This window comes from Streptopelia decaocto, assembly GCF_964273445.1.
Source record: "Streptopelia decaocto genome assembly, chromosome: 23".
NCBI lineage: Eukaryota > Metazoa > Chordata > Aves > Columbiformes > Columbidae > Streptopelia > Streptopelia decaocto.
In genome coordinates this window covers 82,061-108,322 of record NC_138678.1, presented here as the reverse complement: position 1 = coordinate 108,322, position 26,262 = coordinate 82,061, and the positions used below count along the sequence as shown (strand labels likewise).

Below are 26,262 nucleotides of genomic sequence, written 5' to 3'. Positions count from 1 at the left end.
GTATATGTATAGACATATATATACACACATATACATATATATGTCTATACATATACATGTATATGTATAGACATATATATCTCTACACATATATATGTCTATACATATACATGTATATGTATAGACATATATATCTCTACACATATATATGTCTATACATATACATGTATAGACATATATATCTCTACACATATATATGTCTATACATATACATGTATATGTATAGACATATATATATCTCTACACATATATATGTCTATACATATACATGTATATGTATAGACATATATATATCTCTACACATATATATGTCTATACATATACATGTATATGTATAGACATATATATATCTCTACACATATATATGTCTATACATATACATGTATATGTATAGACATATATATATCTCTACACATATATATGTCTATACATATACATGTATATGTATAGACATATATATATCTCTACACATATATGTCTATACATATACAGGTATATGTATAGACATCTATATATCTCTACACATATATATGTGTGTGTATATATCTATAAAACAATACCTGAGAGCTGTCGGTGTGGCACATTTGGCCACGTACCAGTCAGAACCATTTGGCTGTGGGTCCTGCTCACCAGATCTCAAAGCCCTAATTAAGACTCAAAGGTCCTGAAACTGCTGGGACACAGGGCCATCACGCGTCCGCCTCAGCGGGAACACGACAAGCGATTTCAGCTTCTGAACAAGTCACCCCACTGCTCTTTAGTTTTTTTGCTTGTTATTTTATGACGTGTGTACTAAACCAGGCAACATTTGCCCGAGGAACTACAAAAAATCATCATCAAAAGCAGCAAACATGAAAAGAAACCATCCCATGGCATTTTGTTAAACTATTTTTTGAGGGAAAAGTAACTCATGGAATGCTCATCAGCTTCAAAAAGAATCTGAAGTGTAGGAATTAAGTTCAGTCACCTCGCTTTATGGAGCCACTTCACGGCTGCCAAACAAACTCTCAGCACCTTGTTGACCACAGTACCCTCAGCTGAACACTGTTAGAAATACAGCAAGAGACCTCGAAAAAGACTCATAATTAAAAAAAAGAAACTGAAGCACCCTGGTGAAGTTGTTCCTCTACTTTTATAATTACTAAGATAACAAAACAGGGAGAACTTTGCAATTAATTTCTACTACAAGCAAGACCACAGCAAATATTGTCCATTCCACACACAGACTGACCACACAGACCCTGAGCAGTTTATTGCAAAGTGGACATTAGCACCTGAAAAAACCCACAGGGGGACCTGCAGAGCTGAGAACTGCAGACTCACCCCACCCAAAAATCACAGTCTGACCACTGAGTGTCCTGAGCTGGAGGGACCCACAGGGTCAGAGTCCAACTGCTGTCCCTGCACAGGACACCCCACAGCTCACCCCGTGTGTCTGAGGACGGTGTCCAGTCTCTTCTCGAACACTGTCAGGTTGGGGCCGTGACCCCTCCCTGGGAGCCTGTTCAGTGTCCAGCACCCCTGGGGAAGAACCTTTTCCTCATGTCCCGCTGACCCCCCCGGCACATCTGCCGTTCCCTGGGCTCTGTCACAAACCTTCACAAAGCTGGGGACCGTCAGGGCTTCCTCTCCGCCTTCTTTCATTGGTCACCAGTTTCCGGATGTCTTTTTGAAAAGGGAAAACAGGACAGTCTGGTTATGGGGCGGCAGATTAGCCCAGCTCAGTAAAACCCTTGGCGAGGTGCAGACGGACAGAGGAGACACAAGAAAACAGAAGAAGCAGCGATGGCGGAAGGCGGAGTGTCTGCAGCCAGAGACAACACAGCTATCAACAAGAAGGGGCGTTAGTCGTATGAAGTGTGGGGGATCTAAAGGAGCGCGGAACAAGAGCGGGTACTGGGCTTGCCAGCAAAGCACAAGGTGCAAAACCAGGAAAACTGAAAAGTAGAAAAAGTGTGAACAGAGACCATGGTTAGATGAGAGAAACTGCAGAAAGAGGAGGAGGAGAGAAGGTGCAAGAAATAAGAACTAACAGGAAAGGAGGGGAGGGGAAAAAGGACCTAAACGTTTACATCAGACTGCTCCGGGCAGCCAGAGGAAGGCTCCGGGCAGCCAGAGGAAGGCTCCGGGCAGCCAGAGGAAGGCTCCGGGCAGCCAGAGGAAGGCTCCGGGCAGCCAGAGGAAGGCTCCGGGCAGCCAGAGGAAGGCTCCGGCAGCCAGAGGAAGGCTCCGGGCAGCCAGAGGAAGGCTCCGGGCAGCCAGAGGAAGGCTCCGGGCAGCCAGAGGAAGGCTCCGGCAGCCAGAGGAAGGCTCCGGGCAGCCAGAGGAAGGCTCCGGGCAGCCAGAGGAAGGCTCCGGCAGCCAGAGGAAGGCTCCGGGCAGCCAGAGGAAGGCTCCGGGCAGCCAGAGGAAGGCTCCGGGCAGCCAGAGGAAGGCTCCGGGCAGCCAGAGGAAGGCTCCGGGCCTTGACGAGCAGCCAAACCAAAGCCATTTTCAGAAGCAGAACAACGGCAGCTGCAACAGCATCTCGTCACTCTCGCCAGCAGCAGGGACACAGAGGAGTCTGCACTGCGAGCAGATGCTGAGAGCCCGGGCACTTCAGCTGATTTACTGTCTAAGCAGCTGCTTCTATATAAACCACTACAAATAATTCTTCTAGTTAACTCACAAACATCAGATGTGTGGAGGAGCGGCTGACACTGGAAGCTGTGCTGCCATCAGAGACCTGGACAGGCTGGAGAGCTGGGCAGGGAATAACCTGATGAAATTTAACAAGGGCAAGTGCAGAGTCCTGCATCTGGGCAGGAACAACCCCAGGTTCCAGTATAGGTTGGGAAATTCCATATTAGAGAGCAGTGTAGGGGAAAGGGACCTGGGGGTCCTGGGGACAGCAGGGTGACCATGAGCCAGCACTGGGCCCTTGTGGCCAGGAAGCCAATGGGACCTGGGGTGGGTTAGAAGGGGGTGGTCAGTAGGTCAGAGAGGTTCTCCTGCCCCTCTGCTCTGCCCTGGGGAGACCACACCTGGAATCTTGTGTCCAGTTGTGGCCCCTCAGTTCCAGCAGGACAGGGAACTGCTGGAGAGAGTCCAGCGCAGCCACCAAGATGCTGGAGGGAGTGGAGCATCTCCCGGGTGAGGAAAGGCTGAGGGAGCTGGGGCTCTTTAGTTTGGAGAAGAGGAGACTGAGGGGTGACCTTATTAACGTTTATAAATATATAAAGGGTGAGTGCCATGAGGATGGAGCCAGGCTCTTCTCAGTGGCAAACAATGAGAGGACAAGGGGTAATGGGATCAATGGAACACAAGAGGTTCCTCTTAAATTTGAGAAAAAACTTCTTCTCAGTGAGGGTGGCAGAGCCTGGAACAGGCTGCCCAGGGGGGTTGTGGAGTCTCCTTCTGTGCAGACATTCCAACCCGCCTGGACATGTTCCTGTGCGACCTCACCCGGGCATTCCTGCTCCAGCAGGGGGATTGGACTGGATGAGCTTTTGAGGTCCCTTCCAATCCCAAACATACTGTGATACTGTGATCAGATTCTGATGATTTAATTTGTTTCAAGTATTTAATAAAACACGCTCGTAGTGGTAGCCTGGTGGAGCAGCCAAGGGACCACCAGGGAGAGCTGTGATTTGCTGTTACTGGTAGGGAAACAGTTGCACCAGATTCTCAGATAAGAATAGAATTGGTCCAGAAATACTCTTCTTCACAACAAAACAATTAAAAAAAAAAAAAGTTTAGAGAAATTCTACACTATTTGTAGCGACCAGCTGCTTGCGCAAGTACCAAACTGTAAATACATGTATAGGTAGGAAAAAAACCAAACTAAAAACCCTCCAGCTACAGGCCTGACTTTCCAAAGAATATCTGCAGAGTCTAAGTTGTCCCTGACCTGCGTGGTCAAAGGGCAGGTGAGCTCTTGTAAGGCCGTTCTACCAGCGGTATTATACAGAAATTCATGGCTGAGTCCTTCCAGCACACGCTGGGACAGACTCTGAGTCTCTTCACCCCACGGGGTCCCCAGCGGCAGCTCCGAGCTCTCGTCACTCCAGTTCTGACACCTCTGACTGGTCTCACATGCTGGCGGGTTGTTGCTGGGGGACGCCGGGCGTGGGCTGGCGAGGCAACGTGTACATGGCCCCGAGAAACTGGTCCGCGATGCGACCGGCTTCTCGCAGTCCGCTCAGCAAAGCGCCGTGAACGGTCGCGGGGTAGTTGCGAATCGTGTGTTCCCCCGCGAAAAACAGGCGGGGGATGGGCTGGGGGAACAGAGAAAGAACACGGTTAAGGCCTGTTCACGTTCCTCCAGATTCCGCGGCAACATCTGGATGTTTTATCTACAACTCTGCAGCTAAACTGATAACGTGTTTAAGAAGAATGAAGGATTCCGATCGTGGGACTCCAGCAATTCATTCCAATAAGCATCTTCTCTTTAAACTGAAACCTACACCAGCTATTGACAGTGTCATAAAAAGTAGGAGGAAAAGCAGACTTTTATATTTTATACTCCGCATAGAATAATTTTGCCCATTGTTATGTTCATCGGCTTGTATCAGTTTTTCTAGCATACAAATGACACCAAAGGCAGAATTCATGGATGGACTGACCTGTTTTTCCAGGTTCTAATAATACGCAACTTAACAAAACTTGTGATAAGATACATGTGCAGATCACTTAGAAAAATCAGATTGTTTGGAGGTTTTTCTAGAAAGAACCGGACGTCTCACCTGAGGAGCACCTGGGATGGCCGGCCCTGGCGTGATGGGCTGGGCCATCAGATCGTAGTCGTTCCCAGAAGATCCAGCTGCCACGTAGGAGTACGACCCCCGGGCCCACGGGTCCGCGCGCCAGCGGGACACCACGGTCTCCTTGGGCTGAGACAGGACGGAAAATTCAGTTGTTGACACAGCGCGAGTTGTCCAGTTCAGGCAAAATACAAAAAAAATGCAAACTGCACGAACAAAAGACAAAATCCTGAAAGATGCGACAGTGAGAGCATCACCGGGACTCCAACCGCTCTCAGGTCTAAGGCGTAAGAGAAAATGGGACATCTGTGGGCCCACATGGAGAAAACATTGAAAAGTGATGGGTGTGAATCGTAAAACAGCCCAGACTTCCAACGTGTAACCGAGTTTTAACAGGAACAATACCCTGTAAAAATACAAACACTGAGACAGGAACCTCATCTCCTCTCCTTGGGCACAAAGACAGTGACTCACTTGGAGACCTTGCTTATCACAACCAGAACCGCTTTCTTGTCTGAATGACTGACCAGATATCGCGTCATTCCTAAACTGGGGATTATCAGTTAACGCACTAAAATATTTCACAAGCTCAAATAAGTTCTCTAAATTTGATGTTTATCTACAGTAGAATCCACATTTCTCAAGAGTCCGCAATTCACTAATGTGTGATTTTTTTCGCTTGCTGTAGATTAATGTAGGGTGTAAAAATCACTCTGGAGTGAACCAGGAGGAAAGTGTTTTACTGCGGCTCTTTCCTGGTTTTGTTGAAAACAAGTTTCTCTTTTGGTGAATTTGCCTGTCAGCTCAAGCTTCAGATCAGCTGCATTTTCCTGGAGAACCAGATCCATGTTCTGGTAACACAGCAATGGAATGTGAGGTTATTGATGAGCACGGATGGACATCTGGAGAGAGGGGCAACGAGAAACAGGGGACCAGAAACTGACCAACGGAGTGTAACATCCCATTCACGGGATACTGCATAGAAAAGTGGGAGATCACCAGGATCTCGTCCCTTTTCCTTATGGTGACATTAGGAGAGGACCTTGCGAGTCGTCCCTGCGAACCGAGGCCAGTGACAGACTGAATCCAGCTCCGGTTGGCTGCAGAGTCCAGTCCAGGACTTCGGGTGCCGGCTCTGCAGTTGCTGAGACTTTCAAGATTGGTTTTGTATATTTTGTATTATTTTCTCTATTTTTATCAGTAGCATTAGTAAAACATTTTTAATTTTCCAACTCTCTTCTCTCTGTCCTTCTTTCCCTCCCGATGGCCTGTGCTGAGTGGGAAGGGGGAGAGGGGGCTAACAATTCATCTGCCACGGTTTATTGTCACCCTGCAATCAAACCTCGACAGCCCCACTGGGGAAGAGCTGCAGTAAAACACTTTCCTTCTGGTTCACTCCGGAGTGATTTTTACACCCTACATGAATGTACAGCACCTGCAGAGAGAGAGAGATCTCATTGGGAAGTGAAATGTTCTTGTGAGAGTTCAGAGAAGGAGCAGACCTGTGGGTTCATCAGCCTGTGGTCTCCGGGATGGAAAAATCAACTGACCGAGCGTTTCTGAACGAGTAGTTCCACTCGTTAATTAAAAACCGGCACGAACCTGCGGCACGGCGCTGCTGCCAAAGATGCCTTTGAGGATGGCGAGGCACCGGCCCACGATCACGTCGTCGCTGATGTTCTCCATAATCCCTGCCGCTTCTCCTGCGACCAACGCCAACAAGATCGGTGCTGGAAGGGGCAGGGAAGGAGACAGAGGAAAAAACAATTGAATTATTGACATGAAATTACCAAAAATAAACCCAATGGCAAGAAACTCCCATTGACAAGAAGTGACTCAGGCCTGAGCATGATTACTTAATGAAAACTCTTTCTTCTGGAGAAGTTTATGAGCTCCTAAACTTAGCAAAGGAAAGTTTATTAGAGAAAACAGATACTGGATTCCTCTCATAGTTAAACTCTGCATTCTGAAAGACTGAGCCCGGTCTTTCAAACAATTGAAAGGAATTAGAAAAACGTGATTTCCTATCACCCATAGGCATTGGGAATATTTTTTGTCATTTCAGCAGCAAAGTTTTTCCCTCTTTTGCCATCTTTGACACAACAAGATCCCTGAACTTTCCAGCAATAATTCGGTCAATGTATTTTTTCTTGTTCAAACAAATGCACATTCAAAATGCAGCTCCCAATGAATTTTATTTCAATGTGCTAAAACTAAACTGGATGCCAGTCCCACTTGCATAAGAAGCTTCGTGAAAGAGGGGAAGAGTTCAGACAATGTTCCACGGAGCCAGAAACTCAGCTCCAAAGGGACTTATGGAGTAAGAAATGGCTTTTTATTCCAAAATGCTGCAGAGACAAATCACCCTTTTCTTGGGAAATTCAATAAATCAGACATAGCCTGGAATTCAGAATTAGCAAACACACACTCGTCCGTGTTCTGCCCTAATTTACGACAGAATTGTTTGCAAGTCAGTGCTGCTCCCCACTGCCGTTTGTCTTCCGACAAATATCTTCTTATCGTATCCACTAAAAGCATCCTAAAAAGTGCTCTTTTCTAGATGTGAAACTACACAAAGACCCCAAAACCAGACACAGGTACCTTTGTACAGGTTCCAAAATAGGAAGAGTTCTCCTCTGCTTGCAGTGGTGCTGCCAACGTGACCGAACAAATTGACGCTGGGATCCCAGAAGACGCGATCGAAGCACAACACGACCTACACAGGAGGAATCACGAGTTAGGGAGAGCGCACAGAAAAACATCAAAATAAAGACAATGACACTCATTGAGTAAAAACATGTTAAAAAATGTGTGGGAAATAGAGAAGAGGTCCTTAGAGTTCTTCGGGTAATTTTCAGCATCAAAATCTAGCAAAACAGCAGTGGAAAAAAAATTCTTCATCTCATCCGCTGTACATATTCCATACGTATTTCAGATTCTACCTATGGCGACCCCTCAGTGCCCACGTCACCTTGTTGAGGTTTCCGAATCCCATCCGCTGCACCGCAGATGTTTTCCACTCGGGAAGAGGCGGCACAAACTGCACGGCGGGCGGCTGCTGCTTCAGAACGCCCAGGGGAAGGGTGCACAGCACCGCGTCACATTTGTAAATGAAGGTCTGGCTGGTGGAGCGGGTGTTGACAGCTATCACTTCACAGCCTGGACAGGGGAGAAAAGAATCAATCGTTTAATAGGCCAGGAGGCAAGCGCATTGGATTAAAAACTGAAGAAAGTACCATAAATCACATCCACGTTAGAAAATCTTTGGTTTATGGAGCAGCTTTACCTTAGCAGTTCCTTAAGTTGTAAGCAAGTTAATGTTCGCGGCCACATAGCTCAACTCTAGAAAGTGTAATTTGAAAATGGCTATACTGGGATAAACCTAAAGGTTCATCTAGGCCAATAAATTATCTTAAAATCAGGGATCTGGACCAGCTGGATCGATGGGCTGAGCCCAATTGTCTGAGGTTCAACAAGGCCAAGTGCCGGGTCCTGCACTTGGGTCACAACAGCCCCATGGACGCTCCAGGCTGGGGAAGAGCGGCTGGAAAAGGAAAAGGCCCTGGGGGTGCTGGTGCCAGCGGCTGAACATGAGCCAGCGTGTGCCCAGGTGGCCAAGAGGCCACAGCATCCTGGCTGGTTCCAGCACTGGGGTGGCCAGCAGGCCCAGGGCAGTGACCGTCCCTGTGCGGGGGCCTGGGGAGGAAAAACCTCAAATCCCGGGGTCAGTTTTGGGCCCCTCAGCTCAGGGCTCAAAATGGCGGCCCCAGGGGTGGTGGGATCACCTCAGCGCACAAAATGACGGTGCCAGTGGCGCCAAAATCGCCTGAGGGCTCAGGAAAGGCCTTGAGGAGCTGCAGCGAGTTGGGAGAAGGGAACGGAGCTGGTGAGGGGCTGGAGCACAAGGGTGATGGGAGCGGCTGAGGGACCTGGGGGGTTCAGCTGGAGAACAGGAGCTGAGGGGAGACCTTCTGATCTCTGAACTGCCTGAACGGAGCTTGGAGCCAGGGGGGTCGGGCTCTGCTCCCCAGGAACAAGCGCCAGGAGCAGAGGAAATGGCCTCAAGTTGCGCCAGGGGAGGTTGAGGTTGGATTTGGGAACAATTTCTTCCCCAAAGGGCTGTGGGGCATTGGAACAGGCTGCCCAGGGCAGTGCTGGAGTCACCATCCCTGGAGCGTTGGACAGACGGACATGAGGTTCTCCGGGACACAGTTTACAAGTAGACTTGGCAGCACTGGGTTAACAGTTGGACTCAACGATCTTCAAGGTCTTTTCCACCCAACATATAATGGGAGGTTTTTTACAAGACCAATCCTCACATCAGCTTCCGGAAGCACTGAAATCGAATTTCTATGATCAGCAGTTTTCCGGAGGAGCTGGTTTCACTGACCTGATGCTGTATAGCGAACCTGTCGAACTGCTGTGTTTAATTTAATATCCAACCCTTCTGCCAAGGCCACTGGCACGCAGGAATATCCATTCCTCACAGTCAAGTGACTGCCCGTGAATTCAAAGTCATCATCCTAAAACAAAGACACATAAAAACCACGAAATCATGGAATTCAAGAGAAATCTACACAACGGCAAAATTAGTTTCAAAGCTCTTTTCCAAAGAGTCAAATCAATTCAAAATCCTTTCTGTTTATTAGCCAAGAGAACGAAATAAGCAAAGCTCAGGGTTTTAGTATATTGTCGAACGAATAAATTAATCAGGTACCTGGTCCCAGTGCTTCAGCGAAAGCGTAGACAGGGGTGTAGCGTTAGCAAACTCCAGGTTTGCAAAATGCCAGTCGAGTATTTGCCTGTCTCTTGAGGACAGATAAACATCACTAGAAAGAAAAAACCCAAACACAATACATTTAGTTTGCTAGAGTAGGATATTGCGAAGGCATTGCTTTTGGAAATTCATTTCCAATCCTTTTTGCCCGAGTCCCTCCTTGGTGAAGAAATAAAAAAAAAAAATAGAAGAACAACACAAGGAGATTCTGTTTCAAACATTCGGACCCCCCTTCATGAAAGCTGAAAAGTAGTAAGAAAACTGCTTTCCTGAGTTTTTATTTTCGTAATTTGTATCTTTACCTTGGTGGATTGGCCTCAAGTTCTTGTAACTTCTCTTCTAGCTTTCCTTGTGTTTCTGCCAATTCATCATACTCCTGATAAGATTAAAAGCCAACATTAAAATCCGTTTATATTTAAAAGGACTTAAAGACGTTGTGTAGCATCAGACTACAGCTGATCTCAAGAGAAATCAGTGGAAGATTAACGGCTTTAGTGAAATCTAAATCAAGTTATTTTTGCAACACTGATTCCAGCACATTTTGCCTTTCTGCCGTTCGAATATACACAAGCCTATTCTAATATTTCAGAATTTTACACATTCAGATTTGAAGAAGATGAAGGTCCTTTACAGTCCTGGTGTTTTAAGGACCGAAGTCCTCAGAAACTATTGATTCAGTGTTGAACCGTGTCACCCCTCACCTTGCAAAGCGCAGTCAGGTCCCGGTGTTTGCTTTTCACGAGGAACTCGGCTGTGATATCGCGAGGCGGCTTCACTTCTGACGCTTCCTTATACTGCTGATGAAGCTCTTTAATCTTCTCTTTTAAATTCACCATCTTTTCCAGGCGCGGTAGGAAAAGGAAGAAATAAAGGGGAAAAAAAAAATAGGTGAGGGAAGGTAGGTTTCATGCAATTTATGGTGTAAAATGGATATTCATCTCATACTACGCCATTACTGGCATATCCTCAAGGGTACATATGGATATGGTGGATCTCTCTGCACCACTCAAGGAAAACCCGCGTGCTCGATTAGTTCTCTGAAGTGTCTGGACACCAACGCACGTAGCACGGGGAATAAACAACAAGAATCTGAGATTGACATGCGTTCACAGGGCCACGATCTCATTGCTATTACGGAGATGTGGTGGGACAGCTCACACGACTGGGACACTGTCATGGAAACCCTCACAATCACGTGCCCTGGTTCTCATGGGAGATTTCAATCACCCTGACGTTTGCTGGGTGGGCAACACAGTGAGCATGCACAGTCCAAGAGGTTCCTACAGACTGTTGGTTACAACTTCTTGAAACAAGTGGTGGAGGAACCAACGAGAAGAGGTGTGCTGCTGGACCCTGTCCTGACAGATCAAGAAGAACTGGTTGGAGATGTCATAGTTGGGGGCAGCTGCAACGACCATGAGGTGGTGGAATTCAGGATCCTGCGTGGAGGAAGTAGGACAATAAGTAGGACTAAAACCATGGACTTCAGCAGGACGAACTTTGGCCTCTTCAAGGTCCTGCTTGGAGGAATCTCATGGGTTAGAGCTCTAGAAGGTAGGGGGGTCCAAGAGAGTTGGTTGATGTTCAAACATCACTTCCTCCATGCTCAAGACCCTATGAGCACGAAATCAAATGAAGGGAGTAAGAGTCCAGCATGGATGAGTAAGGAACTCCAGTCAAAACTGAGGTGGAAGAAGGATGTTTTATGTAGTGTGGAAAGACAGACAGACCACCTAGGAAGAATACAGAGGCTGTGCAGGGGTGCAGTGAGGAAGGCCAAGCTCCACTTGGAACTAAATCTGGCCAGGATGTCAAAGACAACAAGAAGGGCTTCTTCAAGTACATCAGCAGCAAAAGGAAGGTTATGGAAAATGTAGGTCTGCTGCTGAATGAGGTGGGTGTCCTGGTGATGGATGATACAGAGAAGGCAGAGTTACTCGATGTCTTGCTAAGCCACTCTCCATCATCTTTGAAAGGCCGTGGAGAACAGGAGAGATGTGTGAGGACTGGAGGAAGCCAGCGTCACTCCAGTCTTCAAAAAGGGCAAGAAGGATGACCCAGGAACCTACAGAACAGTCAGCCTCACCTCCATCCGTGGAAAGGTGATGGAACAACTCGTTCTGGATGTCATCTCCAAGCACGCGGAGGAAAAGAAGGTTATCAGGAGTCATCAGCGTGGATTCGCCAAAGGGAAATCATGCTTGACCAGCCTGATAGCCTTCTATAATGGTACGAATGGCTGGGTAGATGAGGGGAGACCAGTGCATATTGTCACTTTGACAAGGATTTTGACACCATCTCTCACAACATCCTCATAGGCACCAGTACAGGTTGGGGTTGAGCTGCTGGAAAGCAGCTCTGCAGAGAAGGACCTGGGAGTTCTGGAGGACAACAGGGTAACCGTGAGTCACCAATGCGCCTTGTGGCCAAGAGGCCAATGGGACCTGGGGTGTGTGAGGAAGAGTGTGAGCAGCAGGTCAGGGAGGGGAATCCTCCCCCTCTGCTCTGCCCTGGGGACGCCACATCTGCAGTTGTGGGTCCAGTTCTGGGCTTCCCAGTTTGAGAAGGACAAGGAATCACTGGAGAGAGTCCAGGGAGGGACACAAAGATGCTGAGGGGTCTGGAGCATCTTTGTGATGAGGAGACACTGAGAGAGCTGGGGCTGTTGAGCTGGAGAAACTGAGAGGGATCTGATCAATGGATCAGTATCTTAGGGTGGGTGTCAAGAAGACAGATCAGGCTATTTCTGACAAAATATGTTGCAAATAACTTAGGATATGAAAGCTGTCCTCAGATATTTTTGAGAAACTTCCACGGAGAAGTAAAGACATAATTTACCACAACCACAAACATTCTAACTAGGCCTAGAAACAAGAACATAAACATTTTAAAATAACCCCTCAAAACCTCAGTCACTATCAAGACTTCTAAAGAAACCTATGACACACTGTTTATCATGTCTGTCTGTTCTGACAGTTTTCCACAGAAGTTTTTTTGCATATTTTGCTACTTTCTGAAGAACACTCTTGTGTCATCGTCTGACCTTGTTCAGAAGATCTTTCAGTTCCTCCTGTGTTTTCACTATTTTTTTCCAATGTTCAATCTGTTCATCCTTCACGTGCTTCTCCTGCAGCCTGGAAAAGGGGAGAAGTGAGAGTTAGTTCAGCATAATATCCTTGTGTTATCGAGAAAACTCATTATCACAATCTAATCAGTGTAATGCAATGCAAGCACATGTCATGGGATATGTTAGTAATACAAGTTTCTGTAAATAAGGGATACCTGATTAGCTAAAACATAAATGTGAAGTTACCTACTATTATTAAAAGGCATATTACAAACGCCATTAGCGTGGGCTGTATGTACACCAAGTCAATCATTCACCATCGGTTACTGTAGTAGTGATTTTCAGAAAGCTTTTCAGAAAAGATGTCGGCTTCTTTAACCATCTTTGGCACCCTTGGCTTCAATAAACAGGAAACACGTATGCAAACTAGAACTCAGCAGAGACCAAACACTGTATTAAGTGGGTGATGCTTACCCACAATCGTTTCAGGTATCTTTTGGAAAATCCACCACAAAATGGGAAGTTCAGTGCGAAGAGAGACGTTACTTACTGTATGACAACCTCCAGAGCCTGCCCCAGGGAGACGGGCTTGTTATTGAGAACGTTAAAATCCAGCTGATGGCTGAGGTAGGAGGTGGCTTCCAGCAGACGATTAAATTCTTGTTCCACCATTTCATCTTTCTCTTTTGGAACCTAGGAGTCAAAAGAACAAAGTTTCTTCTTAATAACCTATTCATAAATCAAAAAGAAAAAATATAACTGCATCACAGCTGAGCAAGAAAATGCAAATTTGCTTTCTAGAGCTTCCATTTTCATTTACTTCATGTTTATCATATTACATAACAACCTTTAAAAGTTTAGATGTTACAGGCAATGCAGAGATACATGATCAGATAGATGCACAGATACAAAATGTCGCATAATGAAGCTTCTATTTGTGGCATCTGGGTGGTAAAGATTGAAATATGTTATATGTGAGTAACGATGACCAATATCTAGCTTTGTTTGCAACAAGTAAGCTGACAGATTTTGTGACATGCCTTTTTAAAATAGGTCCAGTGTTATAATACAGACTGGGGGACGAGATGCTGGAGAGCAGCTCTGCAGAGAGGGACCTGGGGGTTCTGCTCAATGGCCAGTTGAACACGAGACTGTTAACAGACCTGATTAATTAACCTGATTAATGCCCGTGCCCTGATACCAGGCCCAGAAGATGCAGAATTCCACCTGTGCCTTCCTCAATGGTCTGGTTAATGCTATGTTGATGGATTTGGACCTGATGCAGGAGGGATTAAGTTCCCTTTCCAGAGCTGTGAGAACAGGCTGCCCAGGGTCAGAGAATTGTTTAGAGAGGCCTCTCAAAATCATGTCCTTGGCCCCAACCTGCCACTCAAGAAGTATCAGCGAGAGCAGGTTCCCCAGGAGCGTGTCTGGATGGCTTTTGAATATCTCCAAAGGTGGAATATATATCCACAAAACCTGACGGTGTTCAAGAAGAGACTGGACAACATCCTTAGACACATGGTGTGAGCTGTGGGGTGTCCTGTGCAGGGACAGCAGTTGGACTCCATGATCCGTGTGGGTCCCTTCCAACTCAGGGCGTTCTCCGATCCTACGGTGAGTGCTCTAGGGTTGGTGAACAGAACGGAGTGGGCAGCTGAACTCTGTGTGTCCTACTGGGTGGCGTTACCAGCGGGAGCCTCTTCAAATCACACAGGGATGCGTTTGCCCCCCGCGAGATACTGAAGCGCCGCTTGGGCACATGCAGGAGCCAGGTTACAACAGGCTGGTGCCAAGGTTTGCTTTTTTAGGCCTCTAGCAAGCAGCTCAGTATCCTCACCCATTTCCTCGCAGAAACTATTTCTTTTTAAAGGGTTCACCAAAACAATACCAGACTTACAGCTTGTCCATTTGCTTCATACAGTGGGCACTTCTGTTTGATCTTGGCCAATTCCATATTCACTTGTTTGCTGACCACAGCCATGGGATTTCCTCCTGAAAAACATTGACAGAAGGCTCTTGCAAAGGTCGTCTGCAATTAAATAAACTCTGCATTACCTCATTCAAGGCAAAGGGGAGATTCTTTTGGAAAGGCAACATCCGTGATAAAATAAACATAAAAAATGCTACAGTCTTTCACTTGGAAACCAACTCACCGAGTCCTGTTACCACCATTGCTCCCAGATCAGCAACGTAGTTCCCTTTGCGAAAGGTGGCGACTCTTCCTCCCACTCGGTCCTTTGAAAAGCCCAAGATATTAAGCGTCGGGTAACATTTGGCAATACATATCAGTTATAATCACTGAAAGTCGTACAGAACATGGTATAAGCATCTCGTCCAAAGGCTCAAGAAATAGAATGTACGCTTTTCCAAGAACCTCTGCAAACGAACATGTAGATCTCAACTCATCTGCTTAAGTTAAGGAGAAGGGGCGGGGAAAGAAGATGACAACATTTTCCTACCCCTTTAAACTTAATATGGCACAAAAAAGCTGCCTTTCCTGTTCTCAGTCCAGCCAGCAGGATGACAACAGAAAGAAATTAAGTACAACTGGGCAAAGATCCCCAAAAGCTACCAATTAAGATCAAAATGTAAAGTTTTATTTTTATTAATTAAATCAGAAGCACGTAAACGAATACAGAAATAAAATAGCACAGAAATTCATACCCTGGCTTCCAGAACCGTGACGTCCATCCCAAAACTCTGCAGCTGGCGAGCGGCTGCCAACCCCGAGACTCCCGACCCGATGATGATCACCTTGCCCGTCTTCTTGGCTGAGGAAAGAGAAAAATCACAAAACTCAAGTAATTATGTACATAACATGTACATAACACAGAAAGGACAGACAAGTTCAACACTTCAAGCATCATATAAGCACATAACAGATGTCAGGACAGCGTTGTGTTTGTCTTGTATTACTCAAATGAGGAACAAGGACAAATCTTTAGTGACAGTCACCAAATTATCTATGGATTTGCAAACATTTTCCTTCTCATAGTGATTTATTTAAATAATGGCCAAAATAAAAACCATGATCGCCTGCAGCCAGAGAGCTTTCGAGCCCTTTGTTCTCAGCTCAACAAACCTTAACAAAAAATTTCACTTCAAAATTTGTCCTAACAAGTCACAGAAGAATAGAACTTCATGCTTCTTACTTGGCAGGGGCTTCACTCTTTTATAGATCCCGAAGTTGATGAGGCCGTGCCGCTCCAGATAGCTGTGCACTCTGTGAACGAGCACCGTGTCACCTAAAAAAGCAACATTTAAAAACTATGGTATATTGTGATATCCCATTCCGCACATGAACACACCAACAAAAGGACCCATTTGATAACCTCTCTTGATTCTGAGCAGCTTTTTCCCAACCAAAACTGAAAAAGAATAGCAATGACACGTACAGTATTGTTTTTTCCAGTACAAGACTTGACTTACTATTATAAGGTGCTTCCAATTGTTGGATAGTTGCCTCAAATGTCAACTGAATCTTCGGGTTATCCAACCAGAGCTGGAGCTGGATTTAAACAAACAACAAGATACATTATATTAAGCAGATACAAATTAAAGTGGAAATCATGCAAGTATAATAAATAGGAAAGATTAAGAAAGGATTTGCATATCATTCCAGAGGCCATTTGAGGCAAATTTACTCGTAAGTCTTCATCTTCTGTAGTTTTTGTACTCTTCGTTTTACTGCCTTAAATAACTTAGTATGTGCAGCAAATTACCGCTTCTTCAAATTCTGATTTTTAGACCCTCTACGAATACACAGAACAGTGCAAGACTTAAAAGATTTTAAAGGCTCCCAAGCCCTGAATCCTGGAACTAAAAGCGTTGTCACAATTTAAAACCATCATCTGAAAAAACACGATACTGGTGTTTTACTAAGGTTTCAATTTCAGGCCTGAAGTAAATGTACTTCCCAATTAATTATTTGAATGTTGCCCCTTCTTTCAATATTTTAAGTGGGGCAGAAATGCTATGAATGTTCAGAAGCAGAGTTTCATTTCTTCACCGGTACAATTTCTTTTACGAAATCCAAGCTGGCAAAATAACCATTGTGTTTGGAGAATGAGCCACACGAGCAGCTCGATGTCTCAGTATTACAGCAACCGAATGCAAAGCAAGATTAAAAAATAAGAGCTGAGAGGTTGGCCCTGTTCTAAGCAATGTACTTGGCTGCATATATTGTGTGTATTCTATAGAGACTTCCTTAAACTGAGATCAAATAATAGAACGTTTGCATCAGCTTTTGGTTTGTTTAAAGGCAAATTAGCTGAATGATGCAGTTTTGATGGTTGTTATGGATACTGTAAATATACTACACACCTTCCTTGGCAACTTCAAGCACAACACGATACCAGAAACAAACCCCCAGCATCTCAAAAACTAAAAAAGTATCAAGCGTTAGACACGGGAACTCGCAAAAAGCCTTTGCAAGGTACCCGAAGTCCTCCCCTTTTTTCACCGATACGTTGATCAGAAACTTACAGTGCGGTTCCTGATGTACAGAAACACCTTCTGCGTCTGCTGCGGCCCGCTGATGATGTCGGGGAAGCAGGCGGCTTCTTGAGACGTCATGCGGTCGTGCGGGAGTCTGCTCTGGAACGCTGCGCCCTCCACACCTGCAATGAAAGGACAAGGTGCCTCCAGGAACTGCTAAAACAAAGCCAAAATGTCTCTAAGGTCCAAGCACAATGGACCCTTCTCACCTGGTTTTCAATAATTTATTTGCACTGAGCTCCTCCAGCTGGAGGAACCCACCTTAACCTCTCCTTTTGTATATTTGATATATATTCATATTAAACACAATACTTATGCTTTCCTGTGTCCCCTCCCCAGGCGCTGCCTATGAACGACCCCACATTTCAGACTTTGAAGCGCTCCACATGTAAAAGATTCACGTTGAACACACGCAGGAGACATTTGCTCTATGGAAAGATTTCATTCGTAAAGGCACCTCTATCAATGCAAACGCTGGCAAGGAAGCAATAATATGAGTGCAGAAAGTGGATCTGGAGCAAGATGAAATGCTGAGATGTGACATACAGCAAGAACAATATAAACCTTGTACATCCTAAGAAGTGACTTAAGATCAGGACAGAGCAGGAGATGTTCAATCTGGAAAGATAGAAGCCAAGGGGAAAAAGAACTACAAGTAATGCAGTAAGATGAAGATCATCTGCTGAAAGCGGAATAGCTAAAAAAACTATAATAAATACCAAAGAAAATATAAGCTCGTGGTGTGTTACACAAACCAAGACTACTGTTGGGAAGTTTATGTCACTGTATTGGGTAGAGAAATTATCTTCTTTTCATACACACCTTGAACTTTCAAGTGTTTTTACACCCCAAAGGTGAAGATAAAACCTTAAGCAAGGAAATGGTTGCAAAGCTCACAAAATTAATTGGCAACCAAGGATGGGAAGATCTACATCTGTGATGACTCGAGGTAAAGAAAACTGATTATGATCATTTACAGGAATTTTACGACAAGGAGGAATTGGGGACAGAAGCTACAGAGCGCTGCAGTAAAGGAAAATTAAATTAACCGCAGAAAAAGCTGACGCATTCGCGAGGCTTCTTGGCACTAATGTTCAGCTACGGAATAGAAACCTGGAGCTTCAGAACTTCAGCTTCTCCAGTAACCAACACCCCTTCTGTTGCCCTTCACCGAGCCACTGGGTTCATATGATGAACTGGGAACTCCGTAACACCCTGCGGGTAAATCCAAGTTACCAATTCTCTGATACTATATTAACAAATCTTAAGCGAGGCTGTAGATCACCAGCAAAAAAGCTCAGCAGTGCAGTTTTCAGAGTTAAAGATTCGAAACGCTGAACCTGACACCCCCTCACAGGCTCACGCTACAATAAACGTGCCTTCCCCAGTTATTTGCTAAAAAGTGTTAATTATCACGCAGCGATCGACTACCAGCAAATTCTCAGACAGGGATTTAAAGTGAATCACCAGTTCCTTGAAAACCTTTGCCATTTATTTCTTCAAAGTGAGAAAGCAGAAAAAGTGGCGCTCCTGACAACTCCAAGGTGGGTTGTTCTTTCGGTTGTTCTTTTTTTAAGGCCACATGTTGTTTGCGGCAACATCCGAACTTTAAAATGTCAGAAAAGCTCTAGGTGAGTACCGGGATTTAAAAAACAAACCCAAATCACCACATAACAACCAACCAACAAGGTTTGACACCAGAATTTAGGAAAGGCCTTGCTATTATTAGCAAAGATATCTATGTCTGCGAATTTACTTCTGCAACTACACAGCTCAAAGGTGAAGAAATCCCCTCCCTACCCCTTGCCCTTCCTGCATACCTAGAAAATGCAAAATATACGGGATTTCCAAACAGCCAATGCCTGCCTAAAAATGAAATAGGCAACACAGCCTTCATCTATAATACACCGAAAATTCTGTGCAATGTTAAGATGCCAAGCACAACCAGGATCCTTTCCTTACAACAACAAGGATACTCAGATGAGTATCTTGATATTTGCTTCAATAAGGGCAATGTGGAGGGACAGAAGAGGTTCTGGAGCCTGCGAGTCTTTTGCTTAAAACCCTCCTCCTTAATCCCCGAGCGAGACTCAAAGTGGCGGAGTTGAAGAAGATTTTCAATAGCATTTTAGGCACTAAAGACACCGATTCTGTGGGTTCAGCGATACTTCTAGCATCAGTACTTAGGGCAGATGGCAAATGCAATTCACAATCCAGTCGGCTGAGAAGCAGACTATGAACCTCCTCAACTGCCAAACCTCCTGGCACGCAGCACAAACACAACCCCCTTCCGAAGAAAAAACAAAAACAAGGAGCAAAAAGGCTTTTGTGCAGCAAATTAGAAAAAAGTTGGACTGTGCTGAAGCCCAGGGTTTTTTTTGTGTCACTCTAGGTGGTGGAAACTGGCTAAACAAGAAGTATTTTTTGGCACATTTGGTCTCCTCTAAACATGGAGAGGAGCGGAGGGATGAGAGATCGGCCTGAGGCATTTCAACAAAGGCTTGCAGCCTTTTCCACAGACTGAAATTCGTTTAACAGGTGGGTAAACTCCTCTACCTCTGGCTAAAAACTCCGGCCAACCGCACCCGTGCGCCCTGCAAGCATCGACCCCTGGCTTGGCGGCTCTTGCTAAAGTTGCAAGCATCAAACGCCACCCTCACCTGATGCTTGGCCGTCTCCATACCCTCCAGAACTGTCGTCTTGAAGTCCTCCTGCTTGCCCTGTGGAAGGAAAGAGGAGAACTCAGGGACCTTACTCCAGAAGTTAAACCGTACTGGACATTAAGGCCCGGCAGTTGGCGTTGTAGGGGTTAAATTTCACCAACTAACTCAACGCATTTGGCTGAGAAAATCCCATTTTCTGGAACCTACGGCACCAAACTAAAGTGTTACCTGTGTTAGTGGAATGGGAAATAAAGAGGTAAACAATATGTAGCATTTCTGGCAGCTTAATACTTATGATCGACTTCATTAATAGCTGGGATTTGAATAATAAGATCACATTTCTCGCTGCCAAGATCTGGGGGATGCAAACCATCAGATTCGACGGATCTCAAACCGTAAGGATTTTATAAGCTCACCCTTGCTACTCCTGAGTCTCCCCATATGCACAGGGATAATTTGAACCACTCTCGTACTTTCAAGAGAACCTATTCTCTCTTTTTTGTTTTCCCCATAAGTCTTTCCTTGAAGCTTGATCTTTTTTTTTTCTTTTTTAAAGCTCAGGCCACCTAATTTTGGCTCCAGCGACCTCAATCCACCGACAACGTTCTAACACACTAAAACCACCTCCGAAGCCAAAGACATGTCAATACCTTAATGTGATCAATACCCAGCACTGAAACACGTCAGCCTTTCAAGGTATCCAGGGCTGGAAACACGGGGAAAGGCAAAGCACCCACCTAAGAGATCGGAGAAGCCTCAAAATTACTTTATCCTGCATGTAAATCCTAAATAGCGGCACCGACAGCACTAAAACACAAGCAGGAACTGAGTGTTTCTACAACAGAGCGATGTCTTTAGGAACACAGACACACTAACAAAAGAATTTTATCTGAACTACAAATTGAACCCCTAAAGCAAGACACAGAAAGTCAACCAAACGTTTTCACCCTTTGATAACCTGGATTAACATCTGGAACGCTGGAACATTACAGATCTATAACGTAAGATAGGAACTGACACAAGAAATAAATTTTCACTCAGTACTTTGACACCATCTGCCTACCAGCAGGTCATATAGAAACTCCCAAGCCAGACTGTGACAAATAATTGTATTTTGTCAGGCCTCACAAGTCCCAAAGTTGGGATTCTATGAGATCACGTACCTGCGGCAGCAAGAGAAAACCCCTCACTTTACCTACGCTGCAAGTACTTGATTTTGCTGGGAATATTGCAAGAGCTGCTTCCATTCTGGGAGAGACCAGCAGGACTCAAACATTTATATTTACACTCCAACACAGGCCACTAATTTACAGGAAAAGTAAAGTAAGTTAAGAAATTGGAAAAATGCTGCCATCAGCCTTTGGCGTTCGTTATTCCCAAATTAGCAGATAATGAGTACAGGTCTACAAAGGAGCCCACTTCATACAACCATCCACTGGCTTAAGGAACAGTGGCACAAATTACCACCAAATACTGAACTTATTTAGGAAAACAGACAGATGAAAGACAAGATTAAGTTTGATTATTCACTTGACATTAATCTGCATCATACGCATTTCTGACTTCCTTGGAAAACAGCAGCTAGAAACACAAGATCACCACAAAGTGAGAACACCGACCAAACTAGGGCTGGGAAAATAAATCTGCAGGGAGTTAGAGAAATGAAAATCCAATCTGGTGAGGGCAAACAAAAAAGATGATGAGAGGAGAAAAACCGAAAGAAGCGAGCTCCCTAATTTCAAACAAAACCACAAGTGTCATTCAGCACAAAGTGAGTTTAGAAGCTTTTTTTTTTGTCAAGTAAAAGGAGAGATACTTGAAAGAAATAATCGTGAAATGCTGTTATGCCTTTTAAAACTGCTCAGCGGTAACACATGGTAATCTTGACAATGCAGATTATACCAATCTGCACAGCCCGAACTGCTGGAATTCCCCACATTAATGGAACCGGCCCCAAATAAACCCACTGTTTTTCTGTCACCTACTTAATAACCCCCTTCTACTGTCCACTGTGAGAACAGCCTCATGAAATACCAGCTACTGCCATTGTTGCTTTGTTTGCACAATTGGGCTTTTCATCACAAAAGGTCATCACCTGTAACAGGACAGCTTTACATCTGTACTGAATTACTTATGGTTTGCAGGCTTTAAACATACGAAGGAAATTATTAAGGTCTGCAATGAGAATAAATTAACAGCAACACACAAGCGAACTTTTTGTATATTGTTAATTCGCAATATGCGATCCTGCTCTAGGATTACCGCCCTATTTAATATTTCTTATTGTACTTTGCTCCAAAGATAGGAAACAGAGAGAAAACCTCAATTATAATCATTGGTCCTATATACAGCACTCCACGCCTGTTCCTGCTAACAATTATTTAAATTAGAAGTTTCAATACACTTGGCAACCTGATGCTCTTGACATTAATGAAGATAAAGATGGAGTGATCCACCAATGAATATATTTTCAGAAGCCTTTAAAAATACAGCAAGACTAACGATGAAATAATCAAAAATCTGGCATCACTGTTTCATTTCTAGGAATGGAGAAGGGATGTGATAACCTGAAATCTACTTATTTCTAAGCAGCTCAGTATAGCCTGGTTAAAAATTGGGTGTATTTAGATGAAGATTTTTATCATCGCAAATATTTTAGTCATTCTCGTATCAAGCCAGGAGCCAAAAGCTGCAACTGAGGAGAGATTACAGGGGCAAAGCCAAAGAGTTGTGGCTTTTAATATATTTCAGGAAAACGAAGGCGAGTGTCCGTAAACTGACCCAGTCCCGTTGTCTACATTCACAAACCTGCCAGCCAAAAAGGAGCCAACTAAGAGCAGCAGAACTAATAGTTATTCACACCAGCGATGAAATGGCAAAAGTTTCAATAAACAGCATCCAACCAGAACTTAAGATCAGAATCATAGTTTAAAGCCACAGGAGCCGCTGTAGATTAAATCTATTCTCCTCCATAGCAGTAAATCCAATCCCTTTTCTCTCAGAGGAATAAGTGAATGTTGGTACATGAGCAGCAAACACCAAAGAGGCTGCTCTGGTCAATAAGCTTCCAAAGATGAGGCAAAGAATCTAGTAGGAGAGGTTTGGCTTAATTTGCAACTAGGTCACGCATGTTTCCACCTGTTCTTCTAAGTTTTTCCCCTCCTTGTTCAGCAAAGAACACACTGCAGCACGATCACTCGAAACCAGCTCAAAACCAGGCGCAGGATGCATGATGCTGCACCTGAGCCCGCTTAATTTTAACAACAAAGCAGGAAAGTGGTGTCAGAGGAGGTTTCTTTACTCACCAGACGGCTCCTCCGGCTCACTCTCATTCTCTTCTTCTGCAGGGGCTGGTGGAGGTGGCGGTGGCAGCTTTTTCTCCTTCTCGGCTTTAGCGTTTCTCTCTTCTTCCGAGTAATACTCGTCTTCAGAGAGGTTGGCAAGACTTTCATCCATCTCTCTGTACTCCACCTGGGAAAAGCAGAACGGAGGATAAACTCACTGAAGGTGTCTTAAGTCTCACTACTAATATGAACATTGCAAGCAACAAAATTGCTCACAGCTCAAAGAAATGGCCTGAGTTACCTTGTCCTGTGTTATAAAATATTGAACAACTGAACAAGTTCCACATGTTTTCGTCTCCCCTAAAAAACCATGCAACAGCAGGAACTTCCTACTCAACATGAGCCCAGTTTCTGTGTATTTGTTACGTCATCATTTAACTTTTCTCCCATTCCATCACCTCCTTGTCAAACTTAGGAATAACAAATCGCCTCTGTGTCTAATTCATACATTCCAACTTGAATTTATCTGTCAGAGGTGACCAAAACGGTACACAGGGTTTCGTCTTGCCCTGGTACAGGATCACATTTGACTCTGATGGTCACACTAGTGACTCAACACAAGAAAAAAAAATCCTTTATTGCCATCGATGTTTTGTTCTGTTCTCCACTGAAAATAAATCACGTTACCAGCTCAAACCTAACAGAACACGGAAAGCCCAAGACACAACCTAGAAGGGACGCAGCTCATATTGTTTAACAAATCAAAGCTTTTTTCCAAAGTAATTCTATCCCTGGAGGGGTTTAAAAGGCTTTTAGATGAGGTTCTCAGGGACATGGTTTAGTGCCAGAGCCAGGTTATGGTTGGACTCGATGATCCCGAGGGTCTCTTCCACCCAAAATGATTCTGTGATCCTAAGAAAGCTTTGTATATGGCTATTGAATTTCTCTACCTATTGGAAAGGGAAAAAAATTACTTCTGACAATATGCAGCCACGGGAATAATAAAAAGATACCAGCCAGTTTACCTCCAACACCCTACAGGTCAGGTTGTACCGTGAGATGACAAAAGCAACTCTGCATTTCTCACCAAAAGAACGACAAATCCTTCACAGTCGATATTCAGCCACTAAGAAAAGACATTAACGGGCACGATTCACAGCAGCATGGGGAAGCCTAAGTTCAGGAAAACACCCGGCCTTGAACACTTCCCACAGCATGGCATCCACAGCTTCTCCGGGCAGCTGGTTCCAGCATCTCACCACCCTCAGTGTAACAAAACCCTTCCTTACGTGCAACCCACACCTCCCCTCTTTTCGTTTAAAAACGTAACAGCTTGATCTACCCAACAGTTTCTATATGCAAAGAACCAGTCCAGCTATCACATCACAGCTCTGAAGATCAAGGTATTCAATGCCACAGTTCCTAGAAATCATTTCAGCTTCCGTATCAAACACACCCAGCTTTGTTTACAGCCTGGATCTCCAAGCTCTTCTACAACAAGGTTTCCAATAAAAAGTTTCACAAAACTAAAGGCACTGCTCTCAGATATTCAGAATAACATATGAGAATTATTTACTACTGGAAGCTGTTAGTGGCCTTAAGATTTCACTGTTAAATCTCACACTTCACACAGCATCAGTTCAGCTCTCCAGCTGGGAGAAGCTGAGGAGCTGAGCGTGACAATCACCTTTATAACCCTGCAAAACAAGCATCACTTTACACACAAAAGCCTCATCCACACACACCCAGTAACAGCACGAATGTGCTCTTAAAAATGCAAAATTGTTAAGAACTCAGACGCAATGGGAGGGCGTTTTTATGTTGTTTATCTCACCAGGCAGCCCGACAAAGCTCTGGGGATCCGAGTTATGAGGGGGAGCCCTGACAACTCACATTGACTCCCCGCGCATCTCATCTTTATCGCAGAATCCCAGAGTGTCAGGGGTTGAAGGGCCCTGGAAAGCTCATCCAGGTCAATCCCCCCCTGGAGCAGGAACACCCAGATGAGGTTACACAGGAAGGTGACCAGGCGGGTTGGAATGTCTGCACAGAAGGAGACTCCACAACCCCCTGGGCAGCCTGGGCCAGGCTCTGCCACCCTCACCCCAACAAGTTTCTTCTCATATTCAAGTGGAACCTCCTGTGTTCCAGTTTGCACCCATTGCCCCTTGTCCTGTCACTGGTTGTCACCAGAAGAGCCTGGCTCCATCCTCCTGACACTCTACAACATTAACATGCTCTTAAAAATGGGTAAGAACTCATACGCAACGGGAGGCGGGTTTGTGTTATTTATCTGACCAGGCAGCCCCACCAACCTCCCGGGACCCGAGTTACGAGGGTGAGCTCTGACACCCCCACTGACTCCCTGCGCCTCTCATCCTTATCCTGGACACGCACCCGCGCCCAGTGAAGCCCGGGCAGCCCGGGGACACGTCCTCGCCCCGACGGAGCCGCCCTGAGGAGCCGCGCCGGAGCCCACGGCCCGGGGCACGCTCCGCCCCGCACACCCACCTTGGCCCTCTTGCGGCGGCTGGTCCTGCGGCCCTCGGGGGTCTCCGCGATGCCGGTGGTTTCGGCGCCGGGCGCGGGGGCGCCGCCGGAGGCCGGCGGGTCGCTGAGGCCGCCCGGGGGGGAGGCGCGAGGCGGCTCCTTCTTGCGGGGAGTGCGCTCCGCGGCGCCGCCGCCCTCGGCGGACGAGCCCAGGGCCCCCCCCGCGGCGGCGGGCAGGGGCAGCGGCGCCTCGGGGCCGCCCTCCCCGCCCCCCCCCGCCGCCTCCGCCGCCTTCTTGCCCCCGGACAGCATCGCTCCGGCCGCACAAAGGACGCCGCGACGACCACCGCCGGAACGTCACTTCCTTCTTGACGTCACATCCGGCGCTGGGAGGACTTCCTCCGGCGACGCTGAAGCGGAGCGGCGGCTGTGAGACCTCCCGGCCGCGCGGGGGCGCTGCCGCCTGCTGCCCCGCCATGGTCCTACAGCCATAGAGTCGCCCCGAGTCCCCAAGTGATTTATTTTTCTTAATATTATTCTTCTTCCCAAGTTACTCAGCTGGCCCCGCAGAGCTCAGTGCCAGCTCTGCATCCCTCAAGCGCATCCACCCCTTCAGCCAGCGCAATCGGCGCCCATCAGGTCACTCGGCGCCATCACCCCCATGAACCGATGTGTTTCTTCCACAGTTTCCTCGCCTAAAAAGCCTAAAAAACAGCAGGACCTGTTGGTGACAAGGAAA

At 45.8% G+C, this 26,262-nt stretch overlaps 1 protein-coding gene across 2 annotated transcripts; it reads right to left on the bottom strand.

Annotated features, from left to right (window-relative positions):
* Nucleotides 1-1,113: 1,113 nt before the first annotated feature.
* Nucleotides 1,114-25,878, bottom strand: KDM1A (lysine demethylase 1A). Of its 2 annotated transcripts, XM_082071340.1 has the most exons (20): nucleotides 25,545-25,878; nucleotides 23,055-23,220; nucleotides 19,747-19,806; nucleotides 17,075-17,208; nucleotides 16,019-16,097; nucleotides 15,742-15,834; nucleotides 15,254-15,360; nucleotides 14,743-14,824; nucleotides 14,487-14,581; nucleotides 13,137-13,279; nucleotides 12,563-12,653; nucleotides 10,221-10,355; nucleotides 9,822-9,895; nucleotides 9,460-9,571; nucleotides 9,133-9,265; nucleotides 7,714-7,901; nucleotides 7,344-7,458; nucleotides 6,345-6,472; nucleotides 4,725-4,871; nucleotides 1,114-4,256 (listed from the first exon to the last, which is right to left on the bottom strand). In XM_082071340.1, the coding sequence occupies exons 1-20, from the start codon at nucleotides 25,833-25,835 to the stop codon at nucleotides 4,071-4,073; spliced, it is 2,559 nt and encodes an 852-aa protein (XP_081927466.1). In that variant the 5' UTR covers nucleotides 25,836-25,878; the 3' UTR covers nucleotides 1,114-4,070. The 2 variants fall into 2 exon arrangements, with proteins under 2 accessions (XP_081927466.1, XP_081927467.1); XM_082071341.1 differs by lacking the exon at nucleotides 19,747-19,806.
* Between the last annotated feature and the right edge of the window lie 384 nt (nucleotides 25,879-26,262).

Coding starts and splice junctions, on each gene's coding strand:
- KDM1A (XM_082071340.1), bottom strand. CDS start 25,835: ATGCTGTCCGGGGGCAAGAAGGCGGCGGAGGCGGCGGGGGGGGGCGGG. Junction 23,221..25,544: donor GCCGCCGCAAGAGGGCCAAG/GTGGGTGTGCGG, acceptor TGCTTTTCCCAG/GTGGAGTACAGAGAGATGGA. Junction 10,356..12,562: donor TGAAAGATCTTCTGAACAAG/GTCAGACGATGA, acceptor CGCCTGGAAAAG/ATGGTGAATTTAAAAGAGAA.